Source organism: Lotus japonicus, chromosome 4 (assembly GCF_012489685.1).
Source record: "Lotus japonicus ecotype B-129 chromosome 4, LjGifu_v1.2".
In the NCBI taxonomy this organism is placed as follows: domain Eukaryota; kingdom Viridiplantae; phylum Streptophyta; class Magnoliopsida; order Fabales; family Fabaceae; genus Lotus; species Lotus japonicus.
This window is the reverse complement of record NC_080044.1, coordinates 36,360,114-36,383,608: the sequence shown is the minus strand read 5'-3', so window position 1 is coordinate 36,383,608 and position 23,495 is coordinate 36,360,114. Positions and strand designations below refer to the sequence as shown.

The window sequence follows — 23,495 nt, the reverse complement described above, 5'->3', positions numbered from 1 at the left end:
AAGGATCTTTTTATTTTCAGAATAGAACCGTTTAATTTTAGAATAGAATATTTTTAGTTTCATTAGGGTTTTCCTATTTCTCTATTTAAGCAGTTGTAAGGCATGAGCCATAGTAAGTTTTTGATAATAAAATCCAAGAGATTTCTCTCAAATTCTGGTGGATTCCAGTTTAATTTCTAGGGTATTAGCGTTGACTAACTCCCTTTATGGTGGATTACAGAAACCTTTTCCTTTAGGATTTGCGCTTTCAATCCTAGCACGACTTCCGCTGTATCATTTAGTTTCAGAACTCTTAAGTGATTCAAAGTCAAATCTGAACCCAAACACTTAGAGTTCCAGTACCATAAATTCTCTACCACTACTCTTGAACTAAGAGAAATTCTGTAGAGTGATTTAATCTTTATAAGATTATTGGAGAAGTCCTGATTAATACTTGTAGGAGGAGTCCTGTAGAATACTTGGAGAAGTTCGTGATAATACTTGTGGGAGAAGTCATGTTGAATACTTGTATTGGAGAAGTCCTTGATACTTGCTAGTGAAAATCTTGGTGGTGGCCAAGTACTGGACGTAGCCCAATCGTTTAGGGTGAACCAGTATAAATCTCTGTGTGCTGATCGTTCTGCTTTACTAACTTATTTTCGTTGCACTAAACAGTTTACGAAAAAAACATACTCAACGTTTTCTTAAAAGAACTTATATTCTTTGCATAAAACAAAGTTTTAAAACGTAAATTTCAAGTACACAATTGAAACCCCCCTTTCTTGTGTCACTTATTTGTATCTCAGCTGGCAGTGGTAACTCTGAAGTCCCTCTTCATGTTGAGAACAATGAATCCCCTCCTTATAAACGTCCTACCCGTGTTGATGCGGAAGCAGTTGGAAATTCTGTTGACAACAAGAAGCCACTCAAGATGGTCAAGAAGGAGAAAGTCTGAAAAGTAGTTTTGCAATTTTTCATTTGTATTTTGGATTTTGGTGTACTTTGCTGGCTCTACGGGCTCTTGCCTTCCTGAACAAGGCTTTTGATTTAGTTTTCCTGCTTTTTTTTTTGTTTCATGATTTTTGTTGCTCTATGAGCTTGGAACCTTTATGTCGTGGTATTTTAATATATTTTTATGGTTATCGTTTTGCCTCATTCAGCGTTCCTAATTCCCCTTTTTTTGTGAGATAATTTAATATCTTCTTGAACTTAAAATATGTATGTTTAAATAACCCTTTAATAATTAAACCTTTTTTTTGTGTGTAATTAAACTGATCTGTTTTTTTTTCTTATCAAATCAAAACGTGTGCATCTGTTTGTTAGGTTTTCCAATTAACTTTATATTTTGAAGCCATGAATTTCAATTGGACGTCTTAATTCATAATATATTTCTTTGAGATATTATAAAACCTATTTTTCACTTCAAGAAGGTTTTTATAAACATGATTTATATAGACCAATCTTCTATTGAAAAACAATCCACTTCAATAAGATGTTAATTCATAATATATATATATAGGTGATTTATATAAAAAAAAACAATCTGTTATTTCATATATACGAAACTAAAGGGTTTTTCCATAAACCAATCTACTATTGAATTTATGATTTGTTTAATTCCCAACCCGAATATTTTTTTTTTCTGTTTAAAAATCTCTCTCTTTATTCCCCTCCATAAATGTTTTAATTCTGAAACAATGAATTCTTTATTCTTCCCACAAAGTTACTGTATCATAAACTGCCATAGTTTTTATCACAAATATCAATGATTAGTTTTTATTAATTGATTTATATTTGAATTGTCATTCAAAAAAAGATAGAATCATATTACAGTTCGATTTGTTTTGAAAAGGGCCCTTTGAAAAGGTTTAGGGCCTGTTTGATTGTGTTTCCAATTTTCTTGTTTTCAAAACTGTTTTCTAAAATAATTTTTAAAAACTGTTTCTAAGAACAATATAGGAAAAAAACTTGTTTGGTAATTAGATTTTGAAAACAGTTTTAAAAATAAAAAAAAACAAAAAATCTTGTTTGATAAATTTGTTCCCAAAACATGTTTTGGAAACAAAAAAATAGAAAACTCGTTTGGATGTATCCTTAGGAAAAAAGTAATTATCATGAATTTATTGAATCAATTAATTTTTAATCCCACCAATATCACCCCCAAACTTACATGCCCATATGTCACACCCTTACAAACCTTATTATGTTGGTGTACACATAGACTCAATTACAACTTGCATTAAAGCAAATAAAATTAGTATCCTGCCACTATTTAAACAACTAGATAAATAACCTGCATAAACCAAAGAAAAGGATTGCAATGTCAGGACCTACGTAGTTCTCATCTGATGCCTGCGACTCATATTGAAACAAAAATTCACCTATGCAAACCTCTCCCAAAGTGTTTCAACTCTATGATAAGACTTTTTCATATACTTTTATTCATTTATGAAAAATATTCGTGACAAAATAGTTAACAATGAATGTAAAGAGTTACCAAGAAACCATAAATCTTAAATAAAAATATAATAACATTTATAAAATATCATCAATGCATAATAATCATTAATCCTAAAATCCATATAAGTATAACTTAATAAATAAAGTAAGAACATAAATTAAATTTGATAAACTAGTCATTTCGGTGTGCCCACATTATATTTGCAACATGATCTCTATATCCTGCCATTTGCGTTGCTCCTTCGTCGGATAATCTTGATAAGTTGTCATTATTAGAGTTTGTTCCCTCTATGTCATAATCTTCATTCATGGCGCTAGAACCTTCATTCATGTTGCTAGAACCTCCATTCATTGCATCAATTTCTATAGGATCCATATCTTCCCATAATCTAAATAATTCATCACCAGATTCCATTTGCAGTTATAATTATGAATTGTACAACATGCTGTCACTATATGTCGCTGCCTAACAGGTTTATATGAAGGCATCAATTTTAAAATTGGAAATCTATTTTTCAAGACTCCAAAACAACGCTCAATCGTCATCCTTAGAGATGAGTGCCTGTAGTTAAATAATTCTTCACGACTCCTGGGCTGTCTACCTTGACCCCTATATTCTTGTGCATGATATCTTTCACCCCTATAAGGGGGGAGGAAACCTCCAGTACATGGGTAGCCAGAATCAACAAGATAAAAAAAACCTGTATCAACGAACTATGTATTAATTTTGATTCTTTATTTTATTTACACAAAAAATCCTCGTTACAAATGATAGTATTTACCTGCAGGTGGCCAAGGAAATTCTGCATTTGGATTGGTAAGTGCATCCAAGAAAACCTTTGCGTCATGTGCACTTCCTTCCCATCCTGAATACACATATGTGAACATCATATTGAAATCACATGCACACATAACATTTTGTGTGACCGTTGTCTTTCTACCCCTTCATGACACTTGTTTCTCAGCAGGAACCCATGCGCTTACATGTGTTCCATCGATTGCACCTACACAATTCTATACAACAAAAGCCAAATAAAAGAAATTGAAACTAGATCGTAGCAATATGACATTTATATAAATATGACATTTAAGATGAAGTTATTTACCTTGAACCAAGGATAATATTTCTTGTTATTCTTAATTCTATCAGGCATTTCTGTGGACTCTTGTTTAATCAACTCTTTTCCAAACCGACATACTGCCCTTAATACTTCCTTGAAATAACGAGAAACTGTTTCTGTGGAGTGTTGGAAGCGGTTAGCAGCAACTCTATGGCGAACACTGTGGCCAATTATGAACAAAAACATGGCAACTTTTTCTTCAAGAAGGACATCTCTTGAGTCGCTCAAGTAGTTCTTTCCCCTCATTTCATTACAAAAATTGAGAAAACATGTCTTCTCCATTCGAAATAAGTCAAAGCAAGTCGTTCCAGATCCATTTAACGTCTCAACAACAAATGCACGACCATTTAGAGCAGAATTGTGTACACTTGCTTTATTTAAAATTTTTTTATAATATTGATACACTATGTCAACTATCATGAGTTCATCATCATCACTTGATTCATCAGAAGAAGAAAAATCATCAGAGCTACAAGCATCACTTGCTGAGTTAATATTATCATCCATTATAACTATAACCTGTAATGAAATTCCATCACAATGCATTAATAAATAGCAATTCAATCATTAAAATCTAATCAAATCAATAACACTAATGGAGGCCAATGAAAATAATATCATAATACTAGAAAAAATTATGAAATCAGTCATACTAATCAAATCTAAATAATAACGAAAATACACCATAATACTAAAAGTATATCAAATTCAAAATCTAACTTAAAAGAAGCAAAATTTGGCCTTAAAGTCTAACTAGCCATCCCTTTCTCCTATCACTAGGCATGATAAGAAATGTTTCTCTCCACACAAGCTTCTCAAATTTTTCTATGGCTTTTGCAAAAAGATCATCTGAAATATCTTCAATCTCTCCAAGAACAGTCATACACTTGGCCATAGAATAGTCAGAAGTATTCTCCACATTCTTAGCCATAAGTTTCTCAGCTCTAGCAAAATTAATCACTGCCCTCGCCTTAGACGCCTCAGTCCATGCTGCAAGTGTCTCTCCCATTTGATTTAATTTAGACTCTTTCTTGGGTTTTTGCTCTTTTATAGGCATTTTGCGCTTTCCACTACGTGAGATGTTCTCCACTTCATCGTCTGTACTATCCTTATCAACATTTACATGAACCCCAGTGTTAAAGTATTGATCTTCAAGCTCATTTTCTTCATCTGTATTTGGTGGGTCTTGGGTAGAGGAATGATGCAATACTCCAGTTGCAGTACTTCTATTGAATATGATGCCCAATAACTTATAATGCTCACATCCTTTCTTCTGAAATTGAGCAGCCTCTTTATGTGCCTAAAATAAAGCAACTAATTATTCAGCTAATTGTAGAAATTTTACATATATATTAAACTATAACCTCACAAATAAATAATATTTATCGCTAAACTAATCATACCCGAATGTAAGTTTTCCAGACTTCTTCACTTGCAGTAACAGTGTTGGTTTCCGGATCCCGGCCAAATCCAGTGGTTTGCAAGAGTAAAGAAAACTCACGATGCATTGTACGCAATCTATTCATCTTTTGTTTTACTTGTTTAACAGTAAATGAACGACTTGTCATGGAATTCAATTTGGAAGTCATGGAATTCCATATTTTAGAGTGAAATACACCATTTGGCATATTTCCTTTTGTGACTTCATCAACCATAATGTCTATAAAACATTTGACAATTGAGGCAGACCAAATCTTGGACTCATTTTTTTCAACATTAGAATCCATCTATCATAAATAAATATTGAAGTAAGTAGACTATAAGTAACTCACAAGTTCTTAACAAAGCATGGTCTAAAGAGGGATGAGTCCATAATATTGTGATTAGAAAAAAAAATCAGAATAGAAAGATTACAAAAATAAAACAAGCAAATAACATAGGAAAAACAAAATGTGCAACAACACATGGAAAACAAAGCACCAAGTTTGATCAACTAATATGCCACTCAACTAATACACCTAAGCCACCAATAATATATACTATCAACTGTAATTAAAGTCTGCCACCAAACCAGAATTTTATGTAAGAAACCAGATTTATGGCTATGCAACTAAGCCTAGAAACCTGCATCAATCAACTAGGAAAAACTAGAGAGAATAACTACAGTGTTAAATGGAGCAGATTTAGATTAAATGCACACGATAGCCAAGAGAAATTGAAAGAGTTAGATAAGGTTCAATTGCCACACATACAAAGAGAAATTGACATTCCTTCCCTTCACTTCAATCCATAATACAGATTTGTAATTTAAATGCTAAATGAAATTTAAATAGATACATGGCAAAGATACTGGTATGATTGTCTTATAATTGATTAGAGGCTGCCACCACTTTTCCAAGTTAATTCACAATTCTGGATCAGCTTTGGCAAAGTGTTGAACTATGCTATGTTGGATCAGCTTAATGGAAGTGTTAGTTACCAAGAGAGGGGGAACTTGAGTCCATATAGGTGTTGGTTAGTGGAGAGAGAGGTATTGTTGGATAATCATTTTCTGTTTTGTGAATGGAGAGAAATAGCTCATTGTATGAGCTTGGCTCTGGGAACTAGTAGGTCTCCCTCTTATTTCAATAATGCAAATACCGTTTCCCTTTCACAATCTCTGTTTTTCTGCCTTAGTTTCTATTGTTGGACTCAGTTTTGTATCAATGAACAACAAGTTATGTTTTCAATTATTTAGTTATTGTCACCTTCAAAAAAAGTTTTGGTCGATCCATGACATATAAGCCACCTTTTGACAAAGTAGCACCCTATAGAGTTCCATCCATGACAAATGCTACATGTAATTTAGATAGATACCACTTAGATGATAATTATTTGATTGGTCACTAATCTAGATATCATCAACGTGCAAGTAATTGATTGACAGATTAATTAGCTAGCTTCTAATTGTGAAGGTCACACCATGGTATTGAACTGCATGTTTGGCACATTATACTGAGTTCTTATAACTGTTAAACGACAAGAACAGAGATGAATCTGACATTTAAAAACCTCATGCTTTTTGTCTATTTACCATGTTCTCATACTAAAACTTTTTCATAAATATGTAAACCACATATCAAAACACTCAATAGAAAGGGCTTTGCGTTTCCAGTAGAGTAGTAAACCCACCTAAGACACTGCCTTAACTAGATAAAGCACAACCAAAAGTAAGAGATACACAAAATACAGAAAGGGCTTTGCGTTCCAGAATCAAAAGAAGACGATGAGAAGAGGCATAATAACTTCACCGAATCACCAAGAGAAGAGGAGCATGTCATTATGGCAAGAGAAACATAAGAAGAGGAGGATTACCTTGAGCAAGAAAGAACAATCGGAGTTGGAGCCGCAACCCACACGAGAAGAAGCGAATCGAAGCAATGTGCAGACTGAGGCAGAAACACGGCTGAGAGAAAAGAAGAGCGTTATTTTGAGTAGAAACCCTATTTTCTAATTGCTGATAATTACGAATGTGCCATTAATGAGAGATACAAAAAACACTCTGTTCTCCGTGTTTTTTTCTGTTTCCAAAACAGAAATCCAAAACTAGAAAACAAAAACAATTTTTTTCTGTTCTCATTTTATTGTTCTAAAAACAGAAAAATATAAAACTGTTTTCAAATAAATTTTGAGAAAACAATTTAACCAAACAAGTTTTTTTGTTTTTTTTATTTTATAAAACAGAAAAATGTTTTTAAAAACACTTATCAAACATGCCCTTATTTTTTTGTTGTCATTTTCATTGTTTTGTTTAATTAGTTTAGAATAAATTCCGTTTCATATCTCTTTTTTTTTTTGGCAGCCTCTAATATACACCTGAAAAAAACTAGTGTAAATTTACACTAGCAATTTCCGTCCAGTGCCGTTACATTCTGTTAGTTCTTATTTTTCATATTAATAACTAGTATGGTTACCCGTGCCGATGCACGGGGCATATTTTCGAGTATATAATCATTTTTTTTAATATATAGAATAATTTATTTTGTATAAATAAAAAATAAATATAAATATAAAAATATAATTTTTAATTTGATTAATTTGTTATGATATAATAATATAATAAATTGTATGATTTTTATTTTTTTCTTTTATTTTTGTTTTTTCTATCTCGAAATAAGTTTACGCAATTTACAACTTGTAAAAATTGATATAAAATATGGATCCCTAAACTCTAAATAAATACAGATGGGTAAAAAAATTAAAGGATACAATAATAATTCTCTTATATAAAATGCTATAATATATTTATCAAAAAGTATGAACATTTAACTAAAAATCGCAATAGATATCTTTAGTGGAAAAACACCACATTTCAGTAAGAACATAATTTCCTAATTTCCTATGCTGAAATAGTTACAAAACTATCAAACTTTAATTTTTAAGAAGTTTATTTTAAATTAATAAAAAGTTAGTATTTCAGTTAGCATAAATATTTTACCAGCTGATTAATGTATCAATACGCTCATATACAAACAATATTTTATTTATATAATTTAATTGAAAATCGTCCTCCTTGAGAGCCGTTTCTACCAGCAAAATCTCATTTCCCGTAACTTGGCTTCTGTTTGCCTATCAATGTAAGCAAGTAGATCTTATAGCCTGATTCAGCTAAATAAAGAGAGCCTTTTAGTAACAATAGACTATCATATTGCTTGTAAGACAAATATAGATCAGTAGATCAATCAATAAATAAAGGAAACAACATGAACTTTTAGGTGTACCAATTTCAGTGTTTTTGAACTTATAGTTCTGCTATTAATATATATATATATATATCCCTCCTCCCCCCCCCTCTCTCTCTCTCTCGATAATGTATAAAGGACTTGTTATTCCAACAACATGTTCATTTGGAAGCTGAATTAACCTATGTCGTGAGATTATTATGCTGATTGGATGCTTAGAAAACTTGAATTTAGCGACTCAATAATTTATTTTACTTTCTCACCGGAAAATTTAAACATAAAAAATATAAGCTATATATGTTCATATTTGAATTGCCGTCAAAATTTCATATTTATATATATATATATATATATTTAAACTTATGAAAAAAACTTATAAAATTATATTGTTTTTTATTTTCAACTTGAAAATATTTTAATATAAATGTTCTTCCCCGTGGAATCTATATTTTTACAATCAAATTAAAATGGTTTTGTATATCTACTCTTAAAATTAATTAAAAGTCTGGGAATATTACAAAAATTATATTAAAGCATTTTCTATTGGTTTCAACTTGAAAGTATTTTTATGCAAAATCTTCCTCATGTAGGAGCTTTTTACTATATAATTAATAAATATAGACTAAATATGTTTATTTTTCTCTAATTCCCCGTGAAAGCCCTATAATCACAATCAAATTATAATGCTTTTATATATCTACTCTTAAATTATTTAAAAAGTATGAACAAATTATTAAAATTATATTAAAACATTTTCTATTAGCTTACACTTGAAAGTATTTTCATGCAAAACGTTCCTCATGTATACTATATAATTAGTAAATATAGACTATATATGTTTATTTTTCTCTAATTCCCAGTGGGAACCCTATATTCACAATCAAATTATAATACTTATGTATATCTACTCTTAAATTATTTATAAAATATGAAAAACATACTAAAGTTAAATTAAAACATATACTCTATTAGTTCCAACTTGAAAATATAGACTATATTTGTTAATTTATTCCAACTCCAGTATTTAGATCAAAACTTCGTTTTTTTTATATAGGTACTTCTAAACTTATCAAAAAAATGAAAAATAAGATTAAATTTTATTTTTTGTATATTTTTACTCGGAAATATATTAATGTATATGTTCTTTCCCGTGGAATCCCTATTTTCAATGCTTTTATAAATCTAATCTTAAGATTATTTAAAAAGTATGGAAAAGTACAAAAATTAAATTAAAACATTTTCTATAAATTTTGATTATTTTGATGCAAATTTTAATTGAAAATTAGAATCAAATTCCTATTATTATATGATCTCACTATTATTTTAATTGAAAATTGGAATCAAATTCCTATTATTATAGTTTTCATTTTTTTATGGTGAACTTTTTTCTTAGTAAAGAAACCTAATTTTTTTTGTCAAAAATACTCATGGAGTAGTGTTTTACTATATAATTAATAAATACAAACTAAATATGTTTATTTTTCTCGAATTCTACATGTGAGTCATATATTCACAATCAAATTATAATGCTTTTGTATATATATATATATAATATATATATATATATATATATTCTTAAATTATTTAAAATGCCTGGGTAAAGTACTAAAATTATAACAAAACATTTTCTATTAGTTTCAACTTAAAAGTATTTCATGCAAAATGTTCCTCCTCGTATGAGCTTTTTAATATGTAACTTTAACATAAAGCGATATATGTTCATTTATTCTAGTTCGCGTCAAAAGTTCATATTTTTATATATATTTACTTTTGAACTTATCGCATTGAAATTTATTGTTTTTTATTTTTAACTTGGAAATATTTTAATATAAACGTTCTTCCCCGTAGAATCCCTACTTTCATAATTAAATTAAAATGGTTCTATATATATCTACTCTTAAAATTATTTAAAAGTCTGAAAAAAAATACTAAAATTATATTAAAATATTTTCTAGTAATTTCAACTTGAAAGTATTTCCATGCAAAATGTTCCTCAGGTATGAGCTATTTATTATATAATCAATAATTATGGACTAAATATGTTAATTTTTCTCTAATTCCCCGTGGGAGCTCTATATTGACCTAGCAAATTATAATGCTTCTGTATATCTCTTAAATTATTTCAAAAGTCTCAGAAAAGTACTAAAATTATAACAAAACATTTTATGTTAGTTTTAACTTGAAATTATTTTCATGTAAAATGTTCGTCCTTGTATGAGTTTTTTACTAATTAAAGGGACAAAGGCATATAGTAGGGGCATATGAACCCCTATTTTCATTTATTAGGATAACCATGTCAATCTCATACATTGTTAAACATCTCTTACATAATTGAACAAAGAGGGAACTATAGCTCTACTGTCATAATATGTATCTACCACAATCACCAAACATATTTTTGAATATGAATCAATACATTACATTAGTAACATACAATGACGGTCACAACACCATTTAAACTTCAACCACAACACTATCCCCTTTATATCTTCACATAATTTTTTGATATGATTTGCTGATTCATTCCTTCTTGTTCTGCGGGTGTTCTGCATAAGTTAACCTTCAAACCATAATGGTACAAATTGTTAGTCCTTAGTCAAATCACATGTGTTGTTCAATAAGAGAAATAAAGTATGCAAATAAAAAAATAGCACACCAACATAACTGATTTCATTCCTAATTATAATGTAGAGAATATTGAAAAGATCAAAATAAATTTGAATAAGTGAGCTAGTCCTGATATATACTTTAATGATGCTTTCAATTCCAATGCTTAGGAAGCTACTGGGGTACTGGTGGCGGTAGAAGCACTGATGAAAGTGATTAAGGGTGGTAAGTGCAGGGTGCTATAAAGAAAAGCATTGTCACTTCAAACATGAAGGTTCAAAGAAAACTCTATGCCAAAGGTAAAAAAAAGAAAACTAATTAGTTCCTTTCAAATCAGGACTTCTTTCCACCTTTGTCTTCTTTAACATGTTAACATCTCATTTATCCTTTTCTCCACTCTCACGGTTCGAACCTGATATGTACAAAAACTTCAGCCGTAACCATCAACCAATCTAAATGAAATATCAAAGGGCAAGGATCCCATTTTGCATGCTCCTTATTTGTTATGTATAAAAACTGAATTCTTATTTTTTTGCAATCTCACCATTCAAAAGCTTATTTTCAGCTTTGATTTGTAACCTTAAGAACAAAGAACTGAAAAACCTAGCAAACCAAAGAAGGGTAATAAGTATTTTAGTTTATCTGTTTTTTAAATAGGTATCCTAGATCTTTTGGCATATTTTTTTGTGAAAAAAATGAAAATCCACTCCACCATATTGTTTCAAAAAAAATGTGAAATTGGTTCAATAGGGTCAAAAATTTACCTGCCACATTTTTTGGTAGGTAGTACGCATATGTGTATATGATGATAATATGGAACTTGAAAAGAAAGGAAAATGGGTTCCATACCTTCATAGTCTTCTAAATTTTTTGAATAGTTCCTTGCCTCAATTCAGCCATAACAATCCTATAATCATTCACAAAAGCTAATCAACATGATATTTTCCAAATAAAAGGGTTAAATTTTTTTTTTTGAAAGGACAACAGGTTCATTGAATTTAACGTGAATCCAATGCAATCTTATTCATGTAGACCAACATCATATACTGTAAATACATGAAACATAGTCACTGATAATGAGCATAAAACTCATGCTACACGCCTGCAAATACTGAGGCCATCCCCTACGGAAGGAAGAGCGAATTCGACGCGAGAATCTTTTGTGATTGTTTTGTTAAATTCAATTGCTGAATTCCTCATTGGCAAACTGTGTGGTGGAACTTTCTCTTCAGGCCAAGCAACGCAACATTCCTGCAAGTAAAGGAAAATGTAATGAGCAAAAGAAGCACTGCAGACATGAGTAAGAATGCATTGAGATAAAAAGGGATTCGTATGCATTGATATGAAAAATTATTGAAATATTTATAGGAGAATGCTATTAGAGAGAGGTGGCAAAATTAACCAATCAAATGTAATAGGTGATAGTATCCAAAAAATTGAATTCAAAAAATTAAATACATATTGGGAATATGGAGAATTAAGGAAATTGTGGACGGCAAACATTAAGAAACAATGAGCTATTTATTTATCCTTTTTTTTAACTGGTCAAATAGGGAAGCACTATATTTGCATTTGTTTTTAAACAATAGGAATTTAGAAGATAGGAAGGTAGTCAAAGAAAAGGTACGTGAAAAGAAAAAAAAAATCAGAAAGGATTTTATGAGGTTTAAAAGAGCACTCACAGTGCTTAATTATGATTGGCTATTGATGTGGTGGTTTTTATCATAGATAAATATATGTTTAAAATAATTCACCAGAAAAAAATTGATTGGCCAACAACTTGTTAATGGGATTGAAATTTGAATTAGTAATTAATGCAAGCTATATTAGTGATTAAAAAAATTAGAAATTAAAATAAATTAGGTGAGCTATTACATGCTTACCCTTAACTAAAATTGCAATTATCAAGTGAGCCATTCTCAAGTTTCCAAAAGTAGAAATAAAACTTTCTTTTTGATTTATTTTAATCTTGAAAAATTGGTTGAAAGGTACTTCATTGCTTGCCAAGTGTCAAAAGTTTCCTTCTTATAGGTTCTCTTTTATATTGTATTTAGATTCCCATTTAATTAATTTTGAAGTAAATGACAGTTTTACCCAAACTAAATTTAGATGGAAAAAAAAGTAAAAAAGAAAAAAGAAAATGATAGAGGCTGTGCAACTCGACGCCGACGCCTACCAACACCACGCTTAGTTTCTCACCGCCAGCCCTACAATACCTTGGCGGCAAACCATCACAGCGTCTGCAACTCGACGCCGACCAACACCACCACCATGTCACTAACTTTGTAAGCCAACGCCGACACCGACGTCGACGCCAACCAACACCATCACAGCCTCTGCAACTTGTCCACGCCGACGCCAACCAACACCACCACCATAGGATAAACAAATATAAATCCAGAAAAATCATTAACGACAGATCTACTTGATTGAAGACCCACCCCATAAAAAATCCGTCAATTTGTGATTGGGTGGTGTATTTGGCTTCTGTTTGGAGAGATGGCGAGTTTGCTACTCGTGAGGGACATTGATGCGTGTTTCATCTCACACTCTGGATGTTTCCTCTGTTTTCTTCTGCCTATGCCTTTTCCCTCTTTGCTGTCATTGTTTTTTCTTTGATTTGGGGCTCTGTTTTTGCCCTGTCTCTTAGTGCTTTTTTCTTCTGTTCCCTTCTTTACTTTTCTACACTTGTATTATATTATACTATGGGTGACACCCCTTGTGCCCTTTAATTCAAGTATTTGGCTTACCAAAAAAATGGAACTCAGAAAACCAGCCAGAAAAGTAAAAATAATCAAAGAGACAAAGATGGAAAAGGCATAATCTCTATTCTTTTAAATTAAATACAACAGCACACATGTCTAATTTTGGATGTTTGATTACAGGGCCTTGGCACCTCCAGAGTTGCTGAAAATGAAAGTGGTTTGTTTTTGGAATGTCATTCTATCGCTGGAAGTGACACACAGGAGTTAATGCTCCAACTTCTCAGTCGTTTCTAAACTATGTGTTTTTGGTTATTGTTTATGGAAGTATTTTACTATACCGATGGAAACCACTCAAGGTTAGTTATACTACATGCTTCATCATCACTCATCAACTTGATGTTAGTTAAATTTGCCAGCATGTTTGGAAACCTCCTTGCCCAGGGATTTTCACAATTAATGTGGATGCAGCGGGTGTTGGCTCAGATTGGGGATTAGGAGTGGTTATAAGAAATCAATTTGGTAATGTGGTAGCAGCTAAAATAAAAAAATTGAGAGCTGCGCATGGTCCTGATTATGCAGAAGCAAGTGCTATCATGTTGGGTCTTGAAGTGGCTTTGAAATGTGGCTATTTTTCTGTGAGATTGGAATCAGATTGTCTTAGGGTTGTGCAATCCATATTGCAGAAACGGTCCAATAGTTCTTACCTTGGTGTACTGTTGAAACAGATTATTAACTTAGGTAGTCAGTTTGGTGTTTTTAATATTTGTCATATAGGTAGAAATGCTAATAGGGTGGCACATGAATTGTCTAAGTTTTCTTTAGCTCATGATGATAATGAGTGGATTGGTGTCACTCCCTTTTGTATTCAACAGTATGTACTCATGGACATTATGTCCTTTTCTAATTAATGAATATTAAGTTCCCTGTCAAAAAAAAAACTTGTGCTTAATGTTGCTACAAATTTGGAACTAGGATTTTAATTTTACTATTTGCAAATATGATGCTCTGCCTTAGAATATGATGAAATACTAACTTTTTTAATCAATTGTGTGCTCTTCTGTGAATAGAGAAACAAATGAGAAAGTTGCCATCAAGAAGATACAGAATGCCTTTGAGAATCGTGTTGATGCGTTGAGAACTTTGCGTGAACTGCAGCTTCTTCGCCATCTTCATCATGATAATGTGATTGCTTTGAAAGACATCATGATGCCTGTTCATAGGAGTAGTTTCAAGGATGTCTATCTGGTTTATGAACTCATGGACACGGATTTGCATCAGATCATTAAGTCTTCTCAATCACTGTCGAATGATCACTGTCAATATTTCCTCTTTCAGGTACGAGTCTCTGACACTATTGCTATCATAATAGAGAATTATCGGTTTGCTATCATGAACAAAGTGGTATTTTACATTTTTACCATGTATGCAAGTTATAGCGTGTTTGTACCAGCTTCTCTTTTATCCAAATCAATTCTGAAATCCAGAAGCTACTTATTGAAGCTTATCTCCAGAATTGATTTTGTATTCATAAATCATAACTGATTGTAGAAAGGTTCCAAGCATGCCCTTGATAGCCTAGAGTTTACACTAGGCAGAAAAACACTTATGCAACTCATTTATTAGTTTGTGATAGTCTTGCAGAGGGGCTTTGGTAAAATCGTACTCAATATGGGAAGATCTTTTATGCTTACAAAATTGTGTGTTTTCTTGTTACATTATGCATTTTACCCTGCTGCTTTCTAACCCCTCCCCCTCGATTTTCTGAACTGACTGTTCTTTCCTGAAGAACTTACATTACATCAGTCATGCCATGGAATATTTGCAGGGCTTTCTGGAATTGTAAATTAAAATGATTTGTGTTTCTTAGCTTATTGCATTTAGCAATTGAAAGTTCTTGGTTGCAGCTGCTTAGGGGCTTGAAATACCTCCACTCAGCTAACATCCTTCATCGTGACTTGAAACCTGGGAATCTTCTAATTAATGCAAATTGCGACCTTAAAATATGTGATTTTGGGTTAGCACGCATTAACTGCAGCAAGAACCAGTTCATGACTGAGTATGTTGTCACTCGATGGTATAGGGCGCCAGAGCTTCTACTCTGCTGCGACAACTATGGGACGTCTATTGATGTGTGGTCAGTGGGATGCATATTTGCAGAGCTTCTTGGGCGAAAACCTATTTTCCCTGGTTCAGAGTGTCTTAACCAGCTAAAATTGATTATCAATATCCTTGGTAGTCAAAGGGAAGAGGATATTGAATTTATTGATAATCCAAAGGCAAAGGAGTATATCAAGTCAATTTCATATTCTATTGGAGCCCCCTTCTCCCGACTTTACCCGAATGCGCATCCATTGGCAATTGATCTACTTGCAAAGATGCTTGTTTTTGATCCCACAAAGAGGATTAGTGTCGCCGAAGCACTTCAACACCATTACATGGCCCCTCTCTATGATCCTAATAGTGACCCTCCAGCCATGATTCCTGTTGATCTTGACGTCGATGAGGATCTAGGGGAAAAGATGATAAGGGAGATGATGTGGAAGGAAATGCTTCATTACCATCCTGAATCTGCCATAGAAAATGCCGAGTTGTGCTCATAATCTTATTTTCTACGTTTTTTTGGGGTTATGCTCCCTTTTGTTGGTGCCTATAGAGTCTAATATAATAGCTTGCTTCAAATAACTAGGAGGGATTTGTCATCAGATACCTCAATATATTCTCTGTTTCCTCTTTGTTGAGAGCAGAGAAAACAGCAAAATGATGGTCATCTTGAAAAGTCATGCACAACTATGTTTTGCTGATGATGCATGATAGTTTTTAACCACCATGCTGAGAGACTGACTTTGAGCTTTATATTGTAGTTTCCTCGTTCGAGTTGTACATAAACATGTTCTTGTGTCTGTAATAAACCATTTTGTAAATTAAGTCGTGTTTATCAGTAATGTATTATCCTCTGTACTACAACAAGCTTTTTTGTTTTCTTTATTATTATCTTCTAAGCTGATCAGGTACTTTGTGCATCACCTGTGTATGTGATGGCTCACCAAGCGTATTATATGAACGTCTTGTTTGCTTAGGCAGAAAGGACTTCTGGCAAATGAGTTAAGTCCAACCACAGTCATAAAAATCAGATGACATTGTAGTTTTTTTTTTTCTTTTTCCAATCAAACATTTTGCATGTGTTATCAATCAATATTTGCTCGTGGTATGGAGGCCAGTACGCCAAACTTTAACTTTCCACCGGAGCCATTCCTTTGTGCGTGCAGTACTCCTGGTTTTATGGGTCCATAAATAACATTGGACATATGTTAATTTCTGGGTCTAAATGGAACTCTATCAGGAAAGCCATAGGCATGTGTTTAGGTATCGTTTTGAGATCACAAAATAATGGTTTGAGCATAACTGCATAAGTTACAAGAACTAAGCTTTTGACCAAATTATGGGTAGAGATTATTTGGACAACATTAAAATATTTGGACACCATCAGTCATTTGCACAATATTTGCTTGATTACCCATTGAGCAGGTTTTACGATTGTGACCCAATCCCCCACAAATACCACAATGAAACCTGCGCCTACCTCCTAAGTTGGGTTTTGAACCACCCCTGCCACACCCTTTGGTTCTAACAACAGCTGGATTTCCAACATGCCTATCAAGAACTTCATCCTCATCTACATCATGACCCACTTCATCCTCATGATCATGATTTGCTTCAAGCTTTTTAGTGTGATTGTTAACAACTGGTGTCCTGCAGGCTAATTTGCACATCTGCGTACAACTTTCTAACAAGGACACATATCTACATGTTTGCAAAGGATCCCAACCTTTTGACTGATATTGCACATTAACAGATTCCTTAGCATGTTTTGTCCACCTACCCAAAATCAATGATTCAGGGATCTCACCCATATCGAGGGCTAACATAACAGCTACCACATGATTACATGGAATCCCTACAGACTCCATTTTTAGACAGGAGCATTTGAAATCAATTTTAACTGGGCAATATGAAACATTCCACTCCCGATTATGACTTTTATACTTGCCCACAAAATAGATGACGCGAGTTGCTGTTCGTTTCTTCCCCAAAACCCTGAATGTGGATGCATTTGATAGAACAGTTCTAAACAAAATAAATATTTCCCTGGTATAGATATTTGATGCCGACCTCTCAAGTCCTACCAATGGCGTGATCAAAACTTGTTCACCCTCCATTGATCTTAAATCATCTTCAATTTCTTTGAATCTGAAATAGTCAGTGCACCTGTTGAAGCTCTCCATAAATTCTTTCAAATTACTCTGAACATTCACATATCGGCCAATTTGACAATTCAACCCTTCAGCACGAGATGTGGTCCTAAACCCGGCAAAAAATTTACCTCGAAAGTGTGATGTGGCCCACATCGTCCTTTTTTCATACATCTCATTCACCCAGCTTTCATCTTGAACTTCACACACTGCCACCATGTCTTCCCATTTTCTCTCAAATTCAGCAACACTAAATTCACCAAACATACAGTTTTTAAACAATGGAAGAAATTTGGGGATTTTAATATTACGGGTCGCATTCTGTATCAAGTGCCATGCACACAATCTGTGGTAGGAGTTAGGAAAAACAATTTCGATAGCCTTCTTCATGGCTTTGTCTCCATCAGTTATAACAGATGTTGGCATTTTACCTTTCATTGCATCCAAAAATTGCTCAAGCACCCACACATAAGTTTCCTTGGACTCATCAGATACAACTGCAGCACCAAAAATAATGGTTTTGTTGTGATGGTTGATGCCAGAAAACACCTCTAGTGGACAACAATATTTTTTTTTTTTATAAGTTGCATCAAATGCTAAAACATCCCCAAATACCGAATAATCCCTCTGACAATGACCATCTGTCCAGAATATTTGTACTAGCCTGCGACGCTCGTCTGTAACGTGCCTCCAATACATGTCAGGGTCATCTCTTTTAAGACTCCGTAAATAAGCCAGCGCACCTCTTCCATCAGGAAGTTCTTTTTTCCTCTGCTTATCCACTTCATTATACATGGCATGGATTGAGAATGGCACATTTTCATATCCACCCATTTGGTTAGCAAAGGAGCCATATATGTTACGAATTCCATTTTGAGCCCTCCTCATGTGGTTCATGTGCATAATGTCAGCATCCTGCATCCTTCTGTGGCGTGGTAGCAAACCTGCATGATTGGCACGGACCAGGAGATGGTTATGTTCATCATCAAAGTATTTCACATACCACCTATTACTATTGCAGTCAATGTGAACCCGACATTCAGCCCTGCACCCACACCTGATATCCTTCATAGGTTCTCGCTTTCGAGTACGCTCATCCCCAAATATATTTGTTCGGCGGCCTTGCTTGTGGCACACAAAATTTTGCTGTATGATCTGACGATTTTTGTCTCTCAACAACTTGTCCTTACGTGCAGAGAATCCTTTCACTCTAGCATACATATTATAAAACAGGAATGCAACCTCCCGGCTTGAAAACCTGTACATCTTAAGATTGTTGCCATTTAAAATCTTGAAATTCACATTGCCCATGTCTTGTACACCATCAATGTTAATTGTAATTCCTTCTTAAATTGGCTGCAATGTGTCCTGGTACCTCGTTTAGATCAGCATTCGAAACATCGTAATCACCTTCACTATCCATGTTATTACCATAAGTTTCCATTGTAATGTTATCATCACCTTCCACTTCCATGCTATTCCTGTCACTGTTTCTACTGCCACTGCCATCATCATCTAAAATGGGTTCAGAGTAGTCAATCTCATCCACTTGTTCAACTTCTGCTTCAGGTTCAATGTTGTTCACCGACGAAACTTCATTTAAGTTGGCCATATATTCTGCTTCAGGTACGCCTACCATAATATATATTCCAATAATCAGACTTTGAACAAAAAATTAAATAAACGAAAAAATTTGGAGGAGGAATCCAAAATTGAAAGTTTGACAGTGAAAGAATAATCCAAATAACAATTTACAAATGCATTCTATCTAAAGCAACTTCACTTCAGAAATTATAGATATATAAGATAAATTATTAACAGGGTAACAGTAGTACAAGCTACATCAATTAGAGTGAGCAACTGTTTTAAAATCACTAGCTGAAAACTACATCTAAGTCCAACTTGTCTCAACAGCTATTTTGAAATCACCAGCTGAAAGTTAGTTCACAGCTAAAATATTTGCAACTGTTCAACATTAAGGTGCGAAATATGAAGTATGGACTATATATTTTGTTGAATCCGAAGGATGTGAATTTCATCATCCAATCTCCTTCTGTGGTCAATTAATAGCATATATGGGTTTAGAGTAATAAAAATACTCTAAAATCCCTCTAATATGCATGTCTTATATAGCGTCTTAGTAAACGTGTCTCTAATTCTCTGCAAATCGTGAAACCAAACACTCACTGTGTGATGCAAGTTTCTTCTCTCAAAACCAAAGTATCCAGATAACTGCATGTCTAAGTTGAGGATAGGTTTCATTTCTGATGTCACACAGAATATGCTTGCCTAAAAAATCATTGCATGACATCATGATTTCTAGCTAGCACCAGTTACTGGGAGAATCAAAACAAACTGACCAATATATATCTTTTAGGTACTCATAGCAGACTGTAATCTATATGGAATCTTACCCAAATGAATAAAGAAGAGAGGGAAAGAAACGGATACATGCAAACATTTACAACCACAACTACCAGATCAAAAATTATATTATTGAGATATGGTGGTTCATGTGTTATAGAATTTGTTGTCAGAATCCTATGGATCATAGTGACATTCATGACACCAATTGATTATCCATGTGAGATTCTTCCAAGGAAGATCAATTTCAATGCAACAGATTATAAACAGTACAACTAATTGTTTTCTTCTTGATGTAATCTTGTTTTTTTTTTCAAGGTACAAGGCACATGATTGTCTTATCATTTTGGAATGATCCAAATTCGAAAACCAGAGCCAAAAAGGCTGTAGGGTTCAGATCCTAGTATAAGATGAGGGAAGTACATTGAGATATTGAGAATCTACCATGACTTCAGCAATATAATGGAATAGTTATTTTGTCCCATTTGAACTAGCATCTTCCTCAATTCATATCAACCAATATTGGCTCACTTGTACTGTGTGAGAGCCATCTATTAATTATGAATTTAACTGCAGAAATCTATATGCACAAAATAGAAAACAACATTAAGCAAATCATGTTAATCCCAAAATGTCATACGTGTGAAAACTTAGAGAAGTTCAAGATATGTATGACTATCTTCTAAATCTCATAATCCCAAAATGTCATGTTACTCTCTCAATGTGGATTCTCTGCAGCTTTCTACTGTAAATTAGTGGTCTTTGATTCTTACATTAAATGATTCAGATTTATTGGAAAAAGTTGAATTGGTTAAAAGTTTAAAACACTCGTTATTTGAGGTTGCAGGGTAGCAGAGAATCTGAATTCTACTCTCTCTATTTCTCTCTAAACTACTATGTTGAAAAGAAAAATAAACAAGTAAGTAATAAAGAGGATAAAAAGAAAACCTAGGTGGTGAAAGGGGACTCAGTTTTTCTTTTTAAAAGTCAAATGATGAATAAATTAATGGTAACACTAGGGGTGTTACAACCCAATTACACGACAAGAAAGAATAACAAAGCTCAAGGAAATGTCCAAGAAAACCAAAAAGAAAAAAACTCTTTACTGTACAACCAGGAACAAAACAGAGTAACAACAACAGCAGGGGAAAACCAGAACCCCAGGCAAATACGGGCCTTTTACCCCAAACACAGACCCGGATTCAAGTAAGAGTACTCAGAGTATCTTAGAAAATCAAGAAAACACAACCATCATCATAGAAAGAGAAGGAGAACTAAAAAAAGTTGTCCAAAAAGAGGGACATTCAGCGTAAAGTTAGTGCATTCAAGCAAATGAATGATCTGTGTATCTCTATCATTTCATTTGCGAATAAACAAACAAGATGGGTTGTTGCCAATCTTCATTGAAAGATGGAGGAGGAGAGACTCACCCGGAAAAGGAGAAGGAACAACTCTACCACCGCAATCTCAATCTCTCCCACTCCCAAACATGACAGGTTCTTGACGGACAAATTCCACTGCTATTAGAGCAATTGAACAACGAGATGGGAAACGGGTTCTGAGATTGAATTCAAAAACACGAATAAACGGGAATGGATTCTGTTTTAAATTTTAAGGATTAAATCCTATGATATGGTGGAGAAGGCAGTAGTCATGGCGGCACCGTATCAGAAAATAGAGGTCAGAAAAGGAAGGAACTAAGTGAGGATGAGAAAGTAAAAGAAGATGATGAACAATCATCTCGAAAGAAGGCTCGTTTGGTTTGGACGACTGATTTGCATTCAAAATTGTCTTGCAAAAAAAAATCCTATAATAAAAAATGGGCAATACTGTCATTTACTTTGAATTACCATTTTTTAATTATTTTTAATATAAAAATCAAAACTAACGGCAGTTAACGGAACTTGGTAGTGTAAAATTATATCTGATTTTTACAGTGCACATTAGATGGACCCGGCATTGTAACCCGTTTCATAATAAATTAAATCTCACAATATAATATTATTTTTTCTCTGAAAACAGGTATCCCTTTTTTATATAAAATTATATCATCTTATTTTAATTTCCATTCCTTTTTTTATCAGAATAAACGTTTTTTCTTCCTCTGAAAACCGTGTTCTTTATTTAACCCTTTGTAATTCCCAAAAACGCATTCATCATTCCTTCTTCCAATTTCATTAATTTCCTTCTCTTAATTATTGGTTCATCTGTATCTAACTTTCCATTGAGTAGGAAGTGGGTACATTCTACAAAAACTTGAATATTTATTATTCACAAACATCCGTTTGGATCTATTCAACTTCCCAATGGGAACTATTTGGAAGTAATGTTCCTCTGGACACGTGCTTTCACGTCCTTTTGCTCATACCCACCAAAGTTCTTTTATACAGACTTTTCTCTTATTTCTTTCCAAATTATTTCAAGTTTCCAGTACTAAAAAATCATATCAATGGCTACTACGGCTATATTTCCTTCTCTCTTCTACAAGAGCTTCTTCCCTCTTCAAAATCGTCATTTGGAGGTAAATATCTGATGAGTTTTTTAAGTTTCCTTCTCTCTTCTACAAGTTCTTCTTCCCTCTATTGTTCATTCATGTTGCTTTTAAGAATTTAAACACAAGTGTTAGTAGTCGCAATACACACCCATCTATATACTTTATAAAACAAAATCACTAGGAGAGAGACTCTGCTGATGTGTCACTCCCACAAAAATTCTGCTCTAAGAATGACTCTCAATGCCTTCTCTCTTACGTGTCGGCTTCTCATGCATTTGAGCTTCATGGGCTCCACTTGCCTTCTTTTTACCCAATAAGCGTTCAAGTTCTCCACTACTCCCTTCCTTTCCTTCATGATTTTCAAAATTTGCATCTGTTCATTTTAATCCTTGACTGCTGCATTTACTACTCTCCCGTTTCCAAGTCTCCCTTCCTCGAGATTTTCTTCTCCATTCACGCTTCTCCCATTCCAACGACTTCCACCTCAACTGTGTCCAATCAATTTTCTTCCCCTCCACTTCCTTGGCTCCTAGACCTTTCTTTTTCTCAATGTTTTCTCATTTCCCTTGATATACTGTTCTCTCCCCTCATCTCCATATTCAGATTCTTTCTCTTCAGGAGAATGAAGAATTTGAAAGAAAAATTCTTTCCCACCCATCATCATCCTCTTCCCGTCCATCCGTTCTCTGTCTCTCTGTCGCGTTCGCACTCCCCCCACCAGCGCCGCCACGAGTTACGCATCCCGAAGATCTGTTTTCTTGATGCGGTTCCATATCTGGTGAGGGAATCAAGGTCGATGACTCAATTGGAGAGGTACCGGAAATCTTTCCTTACGCGATCTCAATCTTTCTTCC

General features: G+C 33.5%; 2 protein-coding genes across 5 annotated transcripts; one reads left to right on the top strand and one right to left on the bottom strand.

Annotated features, from left to right (window-relative positions):
- Positions 1-12,961: 12,961 nt before the first annotated feature.
- LOC130710197 (mitogen-activated protein kinase homolog NTF3-like) lies at positions 12,962-16,500 on the top strand. 4 transcript variants are annotated; one of them, XM_057559378.1, is made up of 4 exons: positions 12,962-13,330; positions 13,714-13,889; positions 14,601-14,868; positions 15,438-16,500. In XM_057559378.1, the coding sequence occupies exons 2-4, from the start codon at positions 13,831-13,833 to the stop codon at positions 16,131-16,133; spliced, it is 1,023 nt and encodes a 340-aa protein (XP_057415361.1). In that variant the 5' UTR covers positions 12,962-13,330; positions 13,714-13,830; the 3' UTR covers positions 16,134-16,500. The 4 variants fall into 4 exon arrangements, with proteins under 4 accessions (XP_057415361.1, XP_057415360.1, XP_057415363.1 ...); XM_057559377.1 differs by having other exon boundaries at positions 12,962-13,345; XM_057559380.1 differs by adding an exon at positions 14,002-14,271 and having other exon boundaries at positions 12,963-13,889.
- Positions 16,501-16,658: 158 nt separating this feature from the next.
- Positions 16,659-21,909, bottom strand: LOC130710196 (protein FAR1-RELATED SEQUENCE 5-like). Its single transcript, XM_057559376.1, has 2 exons — positions 21,578-21,909; positions 16,659-19,415 (listed from the first exon to the last, which is right to left on the bottom strand). Exon 2 carries the CDS (start codon positions 19,092-19,094, stop codon positions 16,998-17,000), a length of 2,097 nt encoding a protein of 698 aa, XP_057415359.1. The 5' UTR covers positions 19,095-19,415; positions 21,578-21,909; the 3' UTR covers positions 16,659-16,997.
- Between the last annotated feature and the right edge of the window lie 1,586 nt (positions 21,910-23,495).

Bases quoted from the DNA above. Each gene is read 5' to 3' on its own strand.
- LOC130710197 (XM_057559378.1), top strand. From the start codon at position 13,831: ATGTGTTTTTGGTTATTGTTTATGGAAGTATTTTACTATACCGATGGA. The intron at 13,890-14,600 runs GTTAGTTATACT...TTCTGTGAATAG, and splicing joins ACCGATGGAAACCACTCAAG to AGAAACAAATGAGAAAGTTG. The intron at 14,869-15,437 runs GTACGAGTCTCT...TCTTGGTTGCAG, and splicing joins GTCAATATTTCCTCTTTCAG to CTGCTTAGGGGCTTGAAATA.
- LOC130710196 (XM_057559376.1), bottom strand. From the start codon at position 19,094: ATGGGCAATGTGAATTTCAAGATTTTAAATGGCAACAATCTTAAGATG.